The sequence below is a fragment of the Orycteropus afer genome, unplaced genomic scaffold, assembly GCF_000298275.1.
Source record: "Orycteropus afer afer isolate SDZICR_OR568_19922 unplaced genomic scaffold, OryAfe1.0 scaffold00832, whole genome shotgun sequence".
NCBI lineage: Eukaryota > Metazoa > Chordata > Mammalia > Tubulidentata > Orycteropodidae > Orycteropus > Orycteropus afer.
In genome coordinates, this window is record NW_006922419.1 from 139,494 (window position 1) to 160,222 (window position 20,729).

At 35.6% G+C, this 20,729-nt stretch overlaps 1 protein-coding gene across 1 annotated transcript; it reads right to left on the minus strand.

The window, feature by feature from the left end:
* Window positions 1-8,052: 8,052 nt before the first annotated feature.
* LOC103211974 (olfactory receptor 10AG1-like) lies at window positions 8,053-9,015 on the minus strand. The gene has a single exon (XM_007957976.2). The coding sequence runs from the start codon at window positions 8,995-8,997 to the stop codon at window positions 8,053-8,055; it is 945 nt and encodes a 314-aa protein (XP_007956167.1). The 5' UTR covers window positions 8,998-9,015.
* Between the last annotated feature and the right edge of the window lie 11,714 nt (window positions 9,016-20,729).

A 20,729-nucleotide genomic window follows, 5' to 3' on the forward strand; every position in this document is an offset into this window, starting at 1 on the left:
GCAAAAAATGCTAGTACTAAAATACAATCAAATAAAAAATAAATAAAGAGGTGAATAGAGAAAATATTTCTGGATAAGTTTGGGTTAGATGTAGTAGTTGGAAAATTATATATGAGACAGAATATATTTCAAGTGATAGAACTCTTCCTCAATGCTTTTGATGCTTAGGAAAGTGAGCCTAGAAATCTTACTGGGAACATTGAAAAAATTATCTAAGCTGGATTTCTCCTTTTGTTGCTAAAATATGTAATTGTTAAAGCAAAATTATCAGTGCTATCATAGAGTACAGGAAGAAAATTTTTGTTACACAGTGTTTTGTTTTTGTTCTTTCTATTTCTCCCCCGGCCCCAAATCCCTGTAATACCAGTGAAGAAATACAGTGCTTCACATATGGGATCCAAATGTCTCAATCATGGTACAATTAAAAATTAGTTTTTTATTTATTATTAAGTTTTAAAGTCTCATTTACTCCAAAACATACATTTCAGCCACATGCATCTTGTAAAAGCTTATTCCAGTGAGAAAGGAAAATGGATAATACAGAGCATGGAGAATAATCGCACTATGTTGAGCACATTTATCTTAACTTTAACATATAAATAATATATAAAAGATTGTTCTTGTTAAGACATTAGAAGAGACAAAATGTGTGTATGTGAATGAGTTTATATTAACAATCATCCAAACTGGATATAGGCAAGAAGTAATACAAGTCTTCTTCCTAACTAAATATATATTTCTGTAGATGAGTATATTAAACACCCTATTATAATGAAAGAGACAATCTGAATCTTCAAGAAAAGGTTCACCATTTCATACATTATATCCCTCAGATACTGAGTGGCTAGAGGTTAATAAATACCACCATCCAGAAAACTGGAAAAATATCAAATTCAGAAAAAAAATATTATAAATGAAAGTAAATTATTGGTTTTACTTCAAGAAATTGATTGAGTTCTTGCTGGATACCATAAACTGTTACTTGCCATTGAGTTGGCTTCCACTCCTAGTGACTCTATATACAACAGAATGAAACACTGTCCGGTCCTGCACCATCCTCAAAATCTTTGTTATATTTTCTTGCATCATTGCAGTCACTGTGTCAAATCCATATCATTGAGGGTCTTCCCCTTTTACACAGACCCTCTCTTTAACAACCACGATATCCTTCTTTGGGGACTTGTCCTTTCTGACAATAGGACCAAGGTACATGAGAAGAAGTCTGGCCATTCTCACTTCTAAAGAACATTCTGGCTGTACTTTTCCCACGACAAATTTTTTCATGAACTAATCAATGAATTATATAGTCAGATGCCTACTTTCATAAATTATGTCATCAATTTCTTTCCTGTCAGCCTGAATTATGTTATCTGATAATGAATAATCAATAAATAATTGTTTCCAAAGAGTCTTTACAGGCTAACTCACTGAAAATTAACACATTGGGAAGAAATAGGGAAATAGAAATGTGCATAGGTGTGTAGGAATTTTGCAAAAATATAAAGGAAACCATAAACCTACACTTGTTAATTGACCTTGAGTTCATAAAAATAGGAAAGTTAATTAATATATCCTTTGAAAACTGAGGAAGATTTAACTCTCTTTCATATTACTTGTCTAGAGGACAAAAATACGAGCAACACATTTTAGGAAAGCTAAACATATTATATTTGTGACAGGAAAATAAATAATTCCTATGTTGAATTAAGTAGATTTTATGCTCTATGTAATTTATATTGGAGGATGTTCATGTCCTCAATACTAAGACTGGATTAATTACCTCCACAAAATATGAGTACAAGAATCTCAGTGATTTCTCCACAAATTTTATCGAACTAAAGGCAACACCCCAACACTCAGCTGTCAGTTTGTCATACTGTGGTGGCTGGTGTGTTGCTGTAAGGCTGTAGGATATGACCCTGATATTTCAAATACTAACAGGGTCCCAAAGGATAGACAGGTTTCAGAGGAGCTTCCAGACTAAGACATTCTCAGAAGAAGGAAGAGGCCATCCACTTCTCAAATAATTGGCCAGTGAAAACTTTATAAATAGCAGTGATACACTGTCTAATATATTACTGGAAAACTTGATGAGTAGCCCTGAAACAGTTTCTGATACAGTGCCAGACGATGATACCCTTAGATCAGAAGGCACTCAAAACATGACTGGGGAAGAGCTGCCTCCTCAGAGTACAACCGACTTTAATGATGTGGTTGGAGTAAAGCTTTTGGGCTCTTCATATGCTGTTGTCACATGACTCAAAATGAGAAGAAACAGCTGCAGACATCCATTATTAGTTGGATCATGGAATGTACAAAGTATGAATCTAGGAAAACTGGAAGTTTTCAAAAATGAAATGGGACACATAAAGATTGATAATCCTAAGCATTAGTGAGCTAAAACGGACTGAATTTGGCCATTTTGAATCAGAAAACAATATGATCTACCATTCTGGGATTGACAAATAGAATGGGAATGGTGTGGCATTCATCATCACAAAGAATGTTTCAAGATTTATCTTGAGATACAATACTGTCAGTTATAGGATAATATTTATACACCTACAAGGAAAACCAGTAAATACTATTATTATTCAAATTTATGAAGTAACCATCAAAGCCAAAGACAAGTAAATTGAAGATTTTTACCAACTTTTGCAGTCTGAAATTGGCCAAACATGCAATCAAGATGTGTTGATTATCAGTGGTGATTGGAATGCAAAAGTTGGAAACAGAGAAGGATCATGGGTATTTGGTAAATATGGCCTTGATGGCAGAAATGATGCTGGAGATTTCATAATAGAATTTTGATAGATCAAAGATTTATTCATTTCAAATACCCCTTTTCAACAACATAAATGATGGTTATACACATGGTCTTCGACAGATGGTGTACACAGGAATCAAATTGACTATATCTGTGGAAAAAGCTGATGGAGAATATCAATACCTTCAGCCAATACAAGGCCAGGAGCTTATTGTGGAACAGACCATCAACTGCTCATATGCAAGTTCAGATTGAAGCTGAAGATAATTAAAACAAGTCCATTAGAGCAAAAACATGACCTTGATTATATCACCCCTGGTTTAGAGACCAAGTAAATAATAGCTTTGATCCATTAAATACCAATGACCAAAAAACAAAGGAATTGTGAGATGGCATCAAGAATGCTATCCATGAAGAAAGCAAGAGGTCATTGAAGAGACAGGAAAGGAAGAAAAGGCCAAAATGGATGTCAGAAGAGACTCTGACACTTGCCATTGAACAGAGAGTAGCTAAAGTGAATGAAGAAATAACAAGATAAAAGAGCTGAATAGATTTCAAAGAGCAGCTCAAGAAGACAAAGTCAATTATTATACTGAAATGTGCAAATACCTGGAGTTAGGAAACCAAAAGGGAAGAACATTCTTGGCATTTCTCAAGCTGAAGGAACTTAAGAAAAAATTCAAGCCTTGATTTGCAATATTGAAAGATTCTATGGGCAAAATACTGAATGAGGCAGGAAACATCAAGAGAAGATGGAAGGTATTCACAGAGTCACTGTATCAAAAGAATTGGTGGGTGTCTATGTTCATCCATTTCAGGAGGTGGTATATGATCAAGAACCGCAGGTACTGAAGGAAGAAGTCAAAGCTACACTGAAGGAATTGGCAAAGAACAAGGTTCTAGGAATTGACAAATACTCATTGGGATGTTTCAACAAACAAATGCTGTGCTGAGGTCACTCACTTTTTCTGTGCCAAGAAATTTGGAAGACAGCTACCTAGCCAACTGACTGGAAAGATCCATACTTGTACTCAATCCAAAGAAAGGTGATCCTACAGAATGTGTAAATAATTGTACAATATCAATAATATCACACACAAGAAAAATCTTACTGAAGATTATTCAAAAATGGTTGCAATAGTATATCAATAGAGAACTTCCAGAAATGCAAGATGGATTCATAAGATGATATAGAACAAGGGATATCATTGCTAATTTCAGATGGACCTTGCCAGAAAGCAAAGAATACCTGAAAGATGTTTATTTAAGTTTTATTGACTATACAAAAGCATTTGATTGTGTGGATCATAACAAATTATAAATAAAGTTGAGAAGAATAGGAATTCCAGAACACTAAATTGTGCTCAATGGAACCTACACATAGACCATAGGCTGTCGTTTGAACAGAACAAGCTGATACTGCATAGTTTAAAATTAGGAAGGGAGTGTGTCAGGGTTGTATCCTTTCATCATACTTATTCGATCTGGATGATGAGCAAATAATCCACGAAGCTGGACTATATGAGGGAGAGTGTGGCATCACGACTGGAGGAAGACTCTTTCACAACCCACAATATGCAGACTACACACCATTGGTTGCTAAAAGTGAAGATGACTTGAAGCGCTTACTGATGAAGATTAAAGACTATAGTCTGCAGTATGGAATACACCTCAACATAAAGAAAATGAAAATCCTCACAACTTGACCAATAACCAGCAGCATAATAAATGGAGAAAAGATGGAAGTTGTCAGAGACTTCCTTTTGCTTGGTTCCACAATCAACACCAATGGAAGTACCAGTCAAGAAATCAGACGATGCATTGCACTGGGTGAATCTGCTGCAAAAGACCTCTTTAAAGTGCTGAACAACAAAGATGTTTCTTCAAAGATTAAGGTGAGACTAACCCAAGCCATGGTATTCTCAATAGCCTCATATGCATGTGAAAGCTGGACAATGAATAAAGAAGACCAAAGAAGAGTTGATGATTTTGAGTTGTGGTATTGTTGAAGAATACTGAAAGTCTCCTGAATGCCAGAAGAACTAACAAATCTGTCCTGGAAGAAGTGCAGGCAGAATACTCCTTGGAAGCGAGAAATGGCTAGACTTGATCTCACCTATTTGGTCATGTTTTCAGAAGGGACTATTCTCTGCTTGGACTATATATATCACACTTGGTAGAGTGGAGGGTCAGCAAAAAGGAGCAAGGCCTTCTGTGAGATGGATTGACACAGAGGCTGTAATGATGGGCTCAGGTATAGCAGGGGTTGTGAAGCTAGTGCATGATCAGGCAGTGTTTAGTTCTGTTGTATATAGGGTTACTATGAGTTGGATCTGAATCAATGACACCTAACAACAACAAAACCAACACCTTGATTTTGTGGTACTTTAAACTTTTCCAAATACTTTTACATCCTAAGTAGATATATGAATCTTATAATAATCTAGTAAATTACTAGGAAAGTTTATATTTATTAACATTTAATAATTGTGACTATGATGAAAAACAGTTAAATAACTTGTTCAAGATATTAGTAACAAATATATTAAAAAATCATTTTTCTGAACTTGTGGAATTGTACTGTCTCCCAACATTGTGATTTTGCTTTATTAAAGAAAAAAAAAAAAAACCTACCAACCATTATTGCCACCATGATCATCATCTCTATCCTCATCATCATCAATTATCATAGACTATGTATGTAATTCTTGTAACATGTAAAATATTAAATGAGACAGGTTATATGCATTTTTACTCTCATAAAGGAAAATGCATGCATAACTTTAGGACATGATGTCTGATGGTAGAAGATATAAAGAGCTTGATAATATAGAAATATGACTACGAAGAGGAATTGAAAGAGCTTTGTTTACAGGGGTAAATCATGAGTAATTTACAGAGGGATGCTATTGTCAAGAGAACTGCTAACAGAAGTTCTTAGGCACAGATAGTCTCTTTACATGGGTTGTTGATCTGAGCATCTGAAGTTAAGAGGATAGACATTAATGACTCTGTTCAAAGATACTTACTTTTATTGATAATGCCAGTTGAAAGGTTTGATAATTTCAAATACTTTAGAAAAGACTAAAGCTGGCAAAGATTAGGCAAACTAATATATTCCCAATGGTGCGTAGATTTGGAGAATCAAAATATGACTTCCAAACTACACCCCCCTTTTAATTCAGAGATATTTTCTTAAAATATTAATTGGCACAATAGTTGGTGTTTGGAGTGCAATTGTGAAAGAGATGAAAGAAATCAGAGTAAATTACATTAGGTCATAATATAAAAAGAAAAAGAAAACAAAACAAAAAAAAGTAGAAAGAAATGAAAAGTGAACTGGCTGAGCAGGTAAGGGTTTCTTACTCATCATGTTTTCTGGTAGAAAGTTACCAGGGAGAAAGCTTAGTGTATGTAAACATTTTTTGGGGGAATATGATTTAAATGATTCTGCAAAGGTTGGCTTTGGTGGTTCTATGTTAGAATCTTCCATGTAGAAGATGTGGATCCACATCTCAGTTAATGCAACTGAAGTGTAGCCACCACTCATCCATCAGTGTAGGTTTGCCTGTTACTGTGATGCTGAACAGGTTTCAATGGAGCTTTAAAGCTAGGAGAGACTAGGAAGAAAAGCCAGGAAATGCAGATCGCATAGAAACAGGTGGCCCAGTCCCCATGAGATGGGGTTGACTAGTCAATAGCTGATAAAAACAATTCCATGTAGGTGAATAGTGGTTTGATAAATGTGCTCTCAATGCTCATTGATGCCAGTGGAAACAGCAGTCAGGACATTAGACGACGTGTAGAATTGGGAAGGTCAACCGTGAAGGAACTGTTTCACGTGCTGAGGAGCAAGGATGTCTCCTTGAGGACTAAGGTGTACCTGACACAGACTATGATATTTTCAATCATCTAGTATACCTGTGAGATCTGGACAATGACTAAGGAAGACCAAAGAAGAGTTGATGCTTTTGAGTTGTGGTGCTGGCAAAGAATGCTGAAAGTACCATGGACTGCTAAAAGAACTAACAGATCTGTCCTGGAGGAAGTGCACCCAAAATGCTCCTTGGAAGCAAGAATGGCCAGACTTCGTCTCACCTATTTTGGTCATGTTGTAAGAAGGGACCATTCCCTGGAGAAGGATGTCATGCTTGGTAGGGTGGAGGGTCGACAAAAGAGGGGGAGACCATCAACAAGATGGATTGACATGGTGGCTGTGATGATGGGCTCAAGTGTAGCAGGGATCATGGTGCTGGCGCAGGATTGGGAGTGTTTTGTTCTGCTGTGCATGGGGTCACTAAGAGTTGGAAATGACTCGGCGGCACCTAACAACAACAACAATGCTCATTGATGCTCTAAAGTCTCTAGTATGGACACAAGTTTGAAGTAGGAGGTAGCAACGTCCATGTGTCCATGCACTTATTTAATCACTCATTCAACAAAGGCTCATTTTTCATTTACCATTCCCCAGTTTTTGCAATGTAGAACTGGGGAATGCTACCAAACACAAGCATGTATATTTAGAAAACTAATTAATAAAGGCAATTAATCTTGTATAGTTGCAAGAATATTTACAATAAAAATGTAATAGCTTGAATTCTGTTCATAGTTATTATAAAGAAAGTGTAGTACAGAATAAACTTCTATTTATGGAAGAAGATTATTGCTTTGACATGAAGCGTTGAAATGGGATCAATTTACCAAGTATGCATCCAAGCACAGTAAATTTGAAGCTAGCTAGGTATCTTAAAGCATATCATAAACTGAAAGGGACTAACTTGTCATTGGTGGAATGTAGCCACTTCACATGTTTCTCTCAAAACTGTATGAAATGCACATAAAGTCTTAATAATTAAGCCCTTCATACCACATTTAAAAGAGCACAACAAATTATTCAGCTATCCAACAATTTATACATGTATAATTCAGTGATATTGAAAAAAATCTCTCATGATTTACAACCATTATCTGTACTTTTTTACAAATGATTATACCACTGTGAAAACAAACTCAATGCCTTCTAAGTGAAAATTTTTCTTTCATCCCTCCCCTCCCTAAATCACTAATAATGTTTGTTTTCTACATATCTGCTTATTTCATATAAGTGATATAATAAAATATTTGTTCTGGTATGATTCACTTATTTCACCCAGAATAAAGTTTTCAAATTTCACCCATGTTGTGGGATGCAGCGGATCTTTATTTCTCTTTGATTAATATCCCATTGTGTCTAAATAAAATATCCATCTATTTATAGACATCTATGTTCTTTCTATTTCCTCAAACTACTTTTTAAACAATAATTTTCTCAGTGCAGCAATAACATCCTTGTTTCTAAGACTGTATATCATAGGATTGAACATTGGAGTGATGATCATGTAGAAAAGAGAAAGCAGTTTGTCAGTTTCTGCAGAATGTTTGGATTTGGGTCTTAAATAGGTGATGGTAGCAGATCCAAAGAATAAAAGCACAACCAGCAGGTGGGAAGAACATGTGGAGAATGCTTTTGCCCTTCCTGAGGCAGTTGGCAACTTCAAAATAGTAGAAACAATTTTGCCATAGGAGATAAGTATCAACGTAAAAGGAACTGTAACAAAAAATATTGCTACAATGTAGACAGACACCTCATGAGCAAAAGTGTCCCCACAGGCCAGTTTGAGAATGGGGGGGATGTCACAGCAGAAGTGATTGATTTGGTTAGAATTGCAAAAACGCAGAGAGAAAATCTGAGCTGTTTGCCCTATCTGGACTGGGATTCCAATGAGCCAGGAGCCAACTGCTAGCTGAACACACATCTTTTGGTTCATGACTACAGAATAGTGCAGAGGGTGACAAATGGCCACATAGCGGTCATAAGCCATCACAGCCAGGAGGAAACATTCAGTGGCCCCCAGCATAAGCAGGAAGCACATTTGAGTGGCACATGCCACCAAGGAAATGCTTCTATCCTGAGTCCAAAGATTCACCAGAATCCTGGGGAGAGTGACAGACACGTAACAGATTTCCAAAAAGGAAAAATTGGCCAGGAAAAAATACATGGGTTTCTGTAATGCAGGATCAAGTCTGGTTAGGATTATTATGAGGCTATTTCCAGTGACAATAATCATGTAAATGATGGAGAACACTCCAAATAGAAACCCTTGGAGATCTGAAAGTTCAGAGAATCCAAGCAGGACAAACTGCATCACTGTAGAGACATTGCCGTCTGTCTTTTTCAGTCCATGTTTCATCTCTGAGAATGAAGTAGTGAGAAGGACAAGTAACTTCACTTGGCTTTTGTTCTCTCACTTTTAAGCTGAGGATGGTAGACTTTACAATTTTTTCAATTCCGTATAAGGACAAATACTATCAATGAAAGTTGCTCTGAAATGATGGTCATGTGTATTTTTAACTTATTGTTCAATAAATCCACAAGACATATTTCTTTTATTCTTTCTCCTGCTAAGAGTTTATTTGTATTTCTTTGTTTCTGGTGATACCATGTGTGAATTTAAATTTTCTATTAATATAGATATTTACAATCTGAGATTCTGTATTTATGTTCAATGATAACAATTATCCCATACTTTTAGATGGCAAGATTTCCTCCTCATTTCTCCACTTCGTTTTCCAATATAATCACCTGAAAATCAATTTCACTGCTGAAATGAATATTCTGTTAGCCATCTGTCTTTGTTCCAAACCATTACATATAGTTAATAAAAAATGGTGATTTTCCTGTGTTATCTCAAACTTCTTGTTTTGTTTAACATTTGTACATGGAGTCTTTTATTACAAAACATGATGATGAAGTAACTACCAAATATTATGTGCTGGTATTTAATCTTTAACTCTGTTCTTACATTTCAATGTAAGATCTGTGAAGTCAGAAATCATAATTTGTATTCAGATTTTGTAGTCAGGCATAAGTTACAAACCAGTTCACTTAGCACTTTGGTCAAGAAAGCAATTTTGACTAGAACACCCTCCTGCTTATTCTTCACACACACCTGTACTATAAGAGGGGCATTAACTTCCTCTGTGGTATTTTCCTAAGTCATCCACATCCTCACTAATTGCTATCTTTCTGCTGACCTCTTTTGTGACATTTATTCTTCTCTCTTGCACGCACTTCATGTTGCACACACGTGATTGCCAATTTTATTATGCTTTTTTTTTTTTAAATCTCTGCACCTACATTATAAGCTTCTTACACAATTCATTATCCTTTGCTACATCATTCATAGGAGTTTTCAATAAAACATGGTTTATTAATACCCATATAACTTGATTTACTAACTCCTTTGATAGATCAAATAAATGAATTAAATTGACTTCATCTTTACAATAATTTCCAGGTGGTAAGAATAGGCTCCTAATCAAAATATTGCTTGTCTTCCACATTCTTAGATTAAGGGATACAATTATGTTTGTTTGCTTTTTTTTTTTCCTTTTGATTATGTGTCTTAAATAATTTTACTCATTTTATTCAACTCTCACAGAAAAAGCACATTACCTCATAGTTTTCAGTGTAGCTAGACAATGTATTTATTATTAGCTAGTTAATTTGAAAGAAAGATTGGGCAATCTACTTCCGTAGTGATACCGCCTTGGAAACTCAAGGGAGGGGTTGCTGTGAGTTGAATCCAACTCAATGAAGTGAGTTTACCTGAAAAACAGAGTTTTTGAGGTAAAGTTAATTTGAAAGTCCATACAGGTTGTTGTTGTTTTGTTGTTAGTTTTTGTTGAGTCCATTCAAGCTCATGGCAACACCATATGTAGATCAGAGTAGAACTACTCCATAGAATTTCAAGACTGTGACCTATTGAAAGCATGTCTCATTTCCAAGACACCTCAGGGTGAATTCACACTGTTAACTTTTGTCTAGTATTCCAGTGCTTAGTGTTTGCACTTTCCAGGGACCTGGTATTAGAGGTTAATGCCTTTCCAACAGGAGACCCTCCTATCCTTATATCATGAGGGTGTTAAGAATGGATCATGTCCTAGAGGAGACACATTGGGAGAGTCACAAAGTCCAGGAAAAATTGCCACCTCTTGGGATTTTCTGTGACTAAGTAAAGGCAAGAAAGATAATATCTACACTATTCTCGACTAAATAATAAAGTTCTCAAGGCATTTACACAATCATTATCTGAAACAGGTCTACCAATAAACATTTGATTGCAGGGAATGTTGAAGATGCTCTTACTGGTTCTCAAGAATGGTAAGAAACTAACGTGTATCACATAATTTTATTAAGATATGATTTTAATTCTATTAGACTATACAACACATACTTTCTTACACTTCACCATTCTACAAAGGTAAATATTTTTCAGACCTCTGTAATTCAATCTATAGCATAATGTGAGCAAAATGATCAAAATTGTTTGTTGAAATTTCTACACCATTTAGTGCCTAAGGCATTTTGACTGCTAACCAGAGGGCTGGGTTCAAACCCACCAGCCACTCCTTGGAAGGAAGATTAGGCAGTCTACTTCCATAGAGATACCACCTCAGAAACCCAAGCAGGGGTCACTATGAGTCATACAACTCAATGGCAGTAAGTTTGTTTTTTTTCTTTTATCTATCATGTACCCACACTTGATCTGACCATTGTCCACATTGACAACATTAATTCTTCATTTATTTTATCTTATCCTTTCATAAATTCTACTCTCAGTCCTAGACCCTCTCTGTATTATTCCCCACTGATCAAGCAGGGTGCCTTTGACAAGAAACCTGAAACAAAGGTCTGAAGAAACAAGGAAACACAACAACTAAATTTTCAAACAAGAATCTAGTGCTCCACATTTACTGAAATCTTTAAAAATAATTACTGAAATCTTTGGAAATGATTACTGAAATCTTTAGGTAATTTTGGTCTTTTCTGTACTATAAATTAGAGAAACAATGTTATAAATATTAAGTGAATTTCAATGTAAAATTAATTTAAAGGAAGAAAAATACCGTTTTCATTCTGTCTGAGTTCAGCAATCCTTTAAAAGCTGTTATTTAAACAATTGAGAAATAAAATAACTACATACATATGGAGACATTTCTATTTTTCTTCAAACATAATGTGTCTCCACAATGTGCTAGGATTGACATTTTGTAATCAAATAAATCATCATAACAGTTTATATATATAGCTTGATTTAAGATTAAGTTTTAAATAAGTGGAAAATAGAAAATAAATATTAGAAATTGATGAATTTAATTCAGATAACTTTTTCCTGTAGTAGAAGTCTCTAATGATAAAAAGAAAATTATGCCAATATACCTCAAGTATTTTCAGACTTATGGAACTTAATTCTTCACAAACCAGCAATTCTTTAGTTACCAGTAAGATATGAATTTATTTCACGTATATCCATTCACTCCCTTGTTTTATATGTATATCGTGTGTGTGTGTGTATATACACACACATACATACACATACACACACACACACACACACACACACATATATATATATAAAATATATATTCATAGTTGTATATATATTATTTGGGTTTTTATAAGATGTGATATGTAGATTTATACCTGTAATATGCTTATATATATAATAATCAATCCATGACAATTAGCATTTAGGATGATGAAGATAACAAAGAAGGTGACATTCATCTCATAATCACAAGAATAAGAAAAGTTTAAGGGCTGGCTGAACAATGTCTGAAATTGAAACAAAAGATTCTATGTTTTTGTTTTCTAAAATGTAATGTACTCTCTTCATGCTTAATACATAATATACACATAAAAATAAATTTTATATTAGACAGAAATAGCTCATGCTTACCTGTTTAAGGTAAATTTCATGCTTACCTTTATTGATTGAGTTAAAAGAAAGGTAGAATATAGGAAATAAACTTGTCTTAAGGATTAACTAATTCACTTTTACTGAAGCAGAGCTTAACCTCACCTCCTTCTAAAACACATTGCACTCTCAGAACAAATAGTCCTCTTTAAATATAAATAATTTCTACCCTGGGGAAAAGTTCCTTTACCAATTTGCTTTATAAGTGAATTAAGCCATTTTCTGCTTATTTTCTGCTATTCAAGGAGTTTGCTACAATAATTAAAAGCATATCTTTTGAAATTTTGTTCAGGATGTTACTGAATATATAGATAGCTTTTTGTAGTATCAGTATCTTAACAACATTAATTCTTTCATCTAGGAGCGCTGGTGGCATAGTGCCTAAGGCATTTTACTGCTAACCAGAAGGCTGGCAGTTCAAACACACCAGACACTCCTCAGAAGGAAACCTGGACAATCTATTTCCATAGAGATACCGCCTCAGAAACCCAAGGAGGGGTCACTAAGACTTGGACCGTACTGTTTGATCTATGAATATAGAATATCCTTTCATTTATTTGGGTATTCTTTAAGGTCTATCCATAATGGTTTATGGGAGCTCTGATAGCATAGTGCCTAAGGCACCTGACTGCTTACCAGAAGGCTGGTGGTTCAAAGCCCCAGCCACTCCTTGGAAGGAAGAAGGGGCAATCTACTTCCACAGGGATACTGCCTCAGAAACCCAAGTCGGGGTTGCTATGAGCTGGGTCTGACTCGATGGCACATAACAACAACAACAACATAATGTTTTATATTCTTCAATGTACAAGACTTTTACTCTCTTGACTCATAAGTATTTTATTCTTTTTATTACCATTGCAAATGTAATTATTTCCTTAATTTCTTTTTTAGATATATCATTACTGATGTATAAAAATACAACAGATTTTTGTGTAAGTTCTTTATCAACAAAGTAAAAAGTTAACCTACAGATTGGAAGAAAATTATTGGAGACAATGTATTTTATAAGGTTTGAACATCTAGAATATGTAAGAATTCATACAATTCAACAACTACACCAATAATCCAATCAATAATGGAAATGGGCATGAAATATATTTCACCAAAAATGTGTGAAATGGCCAACAAGCGTATGAAGAATGCTCAACATTATTAATTATTAGTCAAATGCAAATCAAAACTATAAGAAGATATTACTTCAACAGCACAAAGGTAGTTATGATTAAAAAAAAAAAAAAAGAAGTCAACGATTGTTGACAAGGGTGTGGAAGTATCTGAATACTTATCCAATGCTGCTGGGTTTGTAAAATGATGCAGCCATTGAGGACACATCTTTGCAACTTCTTTAAAAGTTATACATACAATTACGATATTATTCACCAGTTCCACTGTTAAGTATATACCCAACAGAATTGGAAGCAAGAGGGCTAAACCATAGTTGTATGCAATATTCATTGTAGCATCACTCATGACACTTGAAGGGATGCAAACAACTTAAGTGTCTATAAAAAGAAGAAGAGATAAAAGACGTGGCACGTCCATAAAATGGATTATTATTCAGCCATAAAGAGAAATGAGATCCTGATTCACGCTACAACATAGGTGAACCTTAAAAACATTATGTGAAGTGAAATAAGTCAATTACAAAAGGGTAATGATTGTATGATTTCACTTACCTAAGGTATTTAGAACAGTCTTGGGTTTAGAGACCAACATTCATTACTGCTTACCAAGAGTGTGCAGAAACAAGGAAAAAGGGAGAATTTTTCTTTGCAGACACTGAGACTCTATTAAGATTGATGGAAAAGTTTGGGAATTGATTATGGTGATAGCAGAATAATATGATAAATATAATCAATGTCATTGAATTGCCCATGTGAAAAAAGTTATAATGGACCATTTCAACTGTCCCTTTTGCTACTTAAAGTATATTAAATTTTTGCAAAGTACTGAGCTATTTCTAAGTTGTCTATATCCACAAAACCTTGTGCTTCAGGAAAATGTCTTAAATACTTGCATAACACAGAAAGTCTTCTTGTGACCTCCTGAAATGTCCAGGCACATCATGCTCATTAAAGTACCAAAACCCGCATTTCTGAGAACACATTTTTTATCACAAAAAGACTTCTTCATCACTTGGAAAACATACTAAAGATAAACTGACTGACATCAAACATTGTGGAACATTAATATTGTTGATATTATCTCCTTCAGAATGACTAAGAGCACCCCAAATTAATTTGGGACTCTTGACATAGATGGTGGCTATGCTTAAGTCTGAGGCTAAAATTCCACTCTTAATCAAAAGTAACCTCTGCGTTAGGAATAACCAAAACAAAAACCAAACTTACTGCTGTTGCATTGGATCTGACTCATAGCAACCTCTTCTTGGGTTGCTGAGGCAGTATCATTACAGAAGTAGATTGCTCAACCTTCTTTCTGAAGAGTGGCTGGTGGGTTCGAACCACCAGCCTTCTTGGTTAGCAGTCAAATGCCTTAGGAACCACACCACATTAGGAATACTATCTGTTATTCCTGTAGCTTTCCAAATTGACTACCTTTTCTGTGTAACATTTTAAATAATTTTTTTTGCAGCAGATATTTCCAATGCAATACAGACTACAGTCTTCAGTACAGATTACACTTCAGCAGAAAGAAAACATAAATCCTCACACTTGGACCAATAAGCAGCATGATGATAAATGGAGAAAAGTTTGAAGTTGTCAGAAATTTCATTTTGCTTGGCTCAACAATCAACACCCATGGAAGCAGCAGTCAAGAAATCAGATGACATATTGCACTGGACAAATCTGCTACAAAAGACCTCTTAAAGTGTTAAAGAGCAAAGATGTTACTTTGAAGACTAAGGTGCATCTAACCCAAGTGATGGTATTTTCAATTTGCTCTGATGCATGTGAAAGCTAGATAATGAATAAGGAAGACCAAAGAGGAATTGATTCATTTGAATTGTGGTGTTGGGGAATAATGCTGAAAATACATGGACTGCCAGAAGAATGAGCAAATCTGTCCTGGAAGACGTAGACCTGATATGTTCTTTAGAAACAAGAATGGATATATTTTGTCTCAACTAATTTGGTCATGTCAGAGGGGACCAGTCTCTCTGAAGAAAAAAAAAATGCACACACACACACACACACACACATCATGCTTGGTAATGTAGAGCATCAGCAAAGAAGGGGAAGACTCTCAATTGGATGGAAAGATGGATTGGCAAAGTGGCTGCTGCGATGGACTCAAGCATAGCAAGGATTGTGAGGCTGGCACAGGAGCAGAGAGTAGCTCATTCCACTGTACATAGGTTCAGTATGAGTTGGCGCCAACTAGATGACACCTAACAACAGAATATTCCAAATAAAAAATCTTAATAGCTTAAATTCTGTTCATAGTTTTTATAAAGAAAATGTTTGTTGTTGTTAGGTGCCATCAAGCTTGCTCTGACACATACCGCCCCGATGTACAACAGAACAAAACACTGCCCAGTCCTATGCCAACCTCGCAATCCTTGCTATACTTGAGCCTATCATTGCAGCCACTGTGTCAGCCCATCTCATTGAGGGCCTTGCTCTTTTTCATTGACCCTCCATTTTGCCAAGCATGATATCCTTCTCCAAGGAATGGTCCCTTCTGACATGATCAAAGTAGATGAGACAAAATATGGCCATTCTCACTTCCAGGGAACATTCCAGCTGTACTTCGTCCAGACAGATCTGTTCATTCTTTTGGTAGTCCACTGTACCTTCAGTATTCTTCATCAACACTACAATTCAAAAGCATTGATTCTTCTTCGGTATTCCTTATTCATTGTCCAGCTGTCACGTGCATAAGACATGATTTAAAATACCATGGCTTGCATTAGAAGCACCTTAGTCTTCAAGGAGACATTTTTGCTCTCTTCAGCATTTAAAAGAGGTCTTTTGCAGTAGCTTGGCCCAGTGCAACATGTTATCTGATTCGTTGACTGCTGCTTCCGTTGGTGTTGATTGTGCAAACAAGTAACATGAAATCTTGGACAACTTCAATCTTTTCTCCATTTATTTTGATGTTGTTTATTTGTCCATTTGTGAGGATTTTTGTTTTCTTTATGTTGAAATGTAGTCCTTACTGCAGACTGTAGTTTTTAATCTTCACCAGTAACTGACTCAAGTCACCCTCATTTTCAGCAAGTGTGGCTGTGTCATCTGCATATCACACGTTGTTATTGATTCTTCCTCCAATCCTGATGCCACATTCTTCTTCATAAAACCCAGCTTCTTGGATTATTTGTTCAGCATACAGATTGAATAGGTACAGTGAAATGACATATTCTCTTTCTGTTTTTAAACCATGTAATATGCCCTTGTTCTGTTCAAATGACAGCCTCAAGGTCTATGTATATGTTCCTCATGAGCACAATTAAGTATTCTGGAATTCCCATTCTCAACGTTGTCTATAATTTGCTATGATCCACACAATCAAATGCTTTTGCATAGTCAATAAAACATAAGTAAACATCTTTATGGTATTTATTGCTTTCTGCCAAGATCCATCTGACATCAGCAATGATATCTCTCATTCTGAATCCAGTTTGCATTTCTGGAAATTATTTGTCAATATACTGCTGCAACTGTTTTTTGAATAATCTTGAGCAACACTTTACTTGCATGGGATATTAATTATATTGTTTTATAATTTTCATATTCTGTGGTATCAGTGTTCTGTACAATGGGTACAAATATTGATTTTTTCTAGTCAGTTGGCCAGGTAGCTGTCTTTGATGAAATCTTTTGCACAGACAAGTTTGTGCCTCCAGCATGGCATCTATTTTTTGAAACATCTCAGTCTTATTCTGTCAGTTCCTGGAGTCTTGTTATCACCAACTGCTTCAGTGTACCTTCAACTTCTTCCTTCAATACCATAAGTTCTTGATCATATGCCACCTCCTGAAATGGATGAATATCAACCAGTTCTGTTTGGTACATCTTTTGATGTTTCCTATATCATTCAATATTTTGCCCATAAAATTTTTGAATAGTGCAACTTGAGGCTTGATTTTTTTTCTTCAGTTCTTTCAGCTTGAGAAATGCCACGGGTGTTCTTCCCTTTTGGTTTTCTAACTCCAGGTCCTTGCATACTTCATTATAATAATTGACCTTGTCTGCTTGAGCTGCACTTTGAAATCTTCTGTTCAGCTCTGTTATCTTACCATTTGTTTCATTTGCTTTAGCTACACTCCATCCAAGGGCAATTTTCAGAGTCTCTTCTGACATCCATTTTGGTGTTTTCTTCCTTTCTTTTCTTTTTAATGACTTCCTGGTTTCTTCATGGATGATGTTCCTGAAGTCATCCCACAATTCCTCTAGTTTTAGGTCATTGGTGTTCAATGCATTTAATTTATTCTTTAAATGGTCTCTAAATTCAAGAGGGATATAATCAAGATCATATTTTTGTTCTCATGGACTTTTATTAATTGTCTTCGGCTTCAACTTGAACATGCAAATGAGCAGTACATGGTCTGTTCCACAATCAGCTCCTGGCCTTGTTTTGGCTGAAGATATTGAGCTTTTCCTTTGCTTAATTCCACAAATGTAGTCTATCTGATTCCTGTGCACTCCATCTGGTGAAGTCCATGTGCATGGCCACTGATTATGTTATTGGGAATGAATAAGCTGTTGTTGTTATGTGCCATTGAGTAGGACCTGACTCATAGTGACCCCTCCTTGGGTTTCCAAGGAGCTCTGGTAGCATAGTGGCTAAGACACTTGCCTGATAACCAGACAGCTGGCTGTTCAAACCCACCAGCCACTCCTTGGAAGGAAGGTTGGGCAATCCTGCTTCCGTAGTGATACTGCCTCAGAAACCCAAGGAGGGGTCGCTATGAGTTGGGGTCGACTCGAAGGCACACAACAACAGCAACAACAACATCAATATGAAAATAGATTGCCCAACCTTCCTTTCGCAGAGTGGCTTGTGGGTTTGAACCGCCAGCCTTCTGGTTAGCAGACAAGTGCCTAAGTCACTATGTTACCAGAGCTTTGAGAAAATATAGTGAAATAGAAATGTGCTAAGGTGTGTAGAAATTTTACAAAATGTAAAGACAACCATAAGCCTACACTTGTTATTTGACATTCAGTTCATAGAAATAGGAAAGTTAATTAATATATCCTTTGAAAATTAAGGAAGACTTAATTCTCTTCTGTATTACTTGTCCAGTCGACAAAAATATGAGCAACACATCTTAGAAAAACTAAACATATTACATTTGTGAAAGGAAAATAATTCCTATATTTAATTAAGTAGATTGTAATTCTCTATGTAATTTATATTGGAGGATGTTCATGTCCTCAAAACTGAGACTGGATTAATTACCTCCACAAAATTTGAGTACAAGAATCTCAGTGATTTATTCACAAATTTTATATAACTAAAGGCAACACCCCAACACTTGGCTGTCAGTTTGTCATACTGTGGTGGCTGGTGTGTTGCTGTAAGGCTGGAGGATATGCCCCTGATATTTCAAATACTAACAGGATCCCCAAAGATGGACAGGTTTCAGGGGAGCTGCCAGACTAAGACATTCTTGGAAGAAGGAAGAGGCCATCCACTTCTTAAATAATTGGCCAGTGAAAAGTTTGTAAATAGCAGTGATACACTGTCTAATATATTACTGGAAAACTTGATGAGTAGCCCTGAATCGTTTCTGAAATAGTGCCAGAAGATGAGACCCTTAGATTGGAAGGAATTCAAAATATGACTGGGGAAGAGCTTCCTCCTCAGAGTAGAGCTGACCTTAATGATGTGGATGGAGTAAAGCTTTTGGGCTCTCCATACGCTGATGAGGCATGACTCAAAATGAGAAGAAACAGCTGCAAACATCCATTATTAGTTGGATCATGGAATGTACAAAATATGAATCTAGGAAAATTGGAAGTTGTCAAAAATGAAATGGGACACATAAAGATTGATATCCTAAGCATTAGTGAGCTAAAATGGACTGAATTTGGCCATTTTGAATCAGAAAACAATATGATATTCTATTCTGGATGGACAAATAGAACAGGAATTGTGTGGCATTCATCATCACAAAGAATGTTTCAAGATTTATCCTGAAGTACAATACTGTCAGTGATAGGATAATATCTATACACCTACAAGGAAGACCAGTTAATGCTATTATTATTAAAATGTATGCAACAACCACCAAAACCAAAGACAAGGAAACTGAAGGTCTTTACCAACTTCTGCAGTCTGAAATTGGCAAAATATGCAATCAAGATGTGTTGATTATCACTGGTGATTGGAATGCAAAAGTTAGAAACAAAGAAGAATCACTGGTAGTTGGTAAATAAGGCCTTGGTGATAGAAATGATGCTGGAAATTTCATAATGGAATTTTGATAGATCAAAGATTTATACATTTCAAATAACTTTTTTCAACAATATAAATGGTGGCTATATACCATTTTATATATAAAATTTTATATATATCCTATACACCATGGTGGACTTTACCAGATGGAGTACACAGGAATCAGATTGACTATATCTGTGGAAAGAGGTGATGGAGAACATCAATATCTTCAGCAAAAACAAGGCCAGGACCTGATGGTGGCATAGACCATCAACTCAACTGTTCATATGCAAGTTCAGGTTGAAGTTGAAGATAATTAAAACAAATTCATGAGAGCAAAAATATGACCTTAATCATATCACTCCTGAGTTTAGAGACCATCTAAAGAATAGATTTGATGATTAAATAGCAATAACCAAAAACCAGAGGAATTGTGGGATGACATCAAGAATGTTATCCATGAAGAAAGCAAGAGGTCATTGAAGAGACAGGAAAGGAAGAAAAGACCAAAATGGATGTCAGAAGAGACTCTGACACTTGCCATTGAACAGAGAGTAGCTAAAGCAAATGAAGAAATGACAAGAAAAAAGAGCTGAATAGATTTCAAAGAGAAGCTCAAAAAGACAAAGTCAATTATTATACTGAAATGTGCTAAGACCTGGAGTTAGGAAACCAAATGGGAAGAACATTCTTAGCATTTCTCAAGCTAAAATAACTTAATAAATAATTTAAGCCTCGATTTGCAATACTGGAAGATTCTATGGGCAAAATACTGAATGATTCAGGAAACATCAAAAGTAGATGGAAGGTATTCA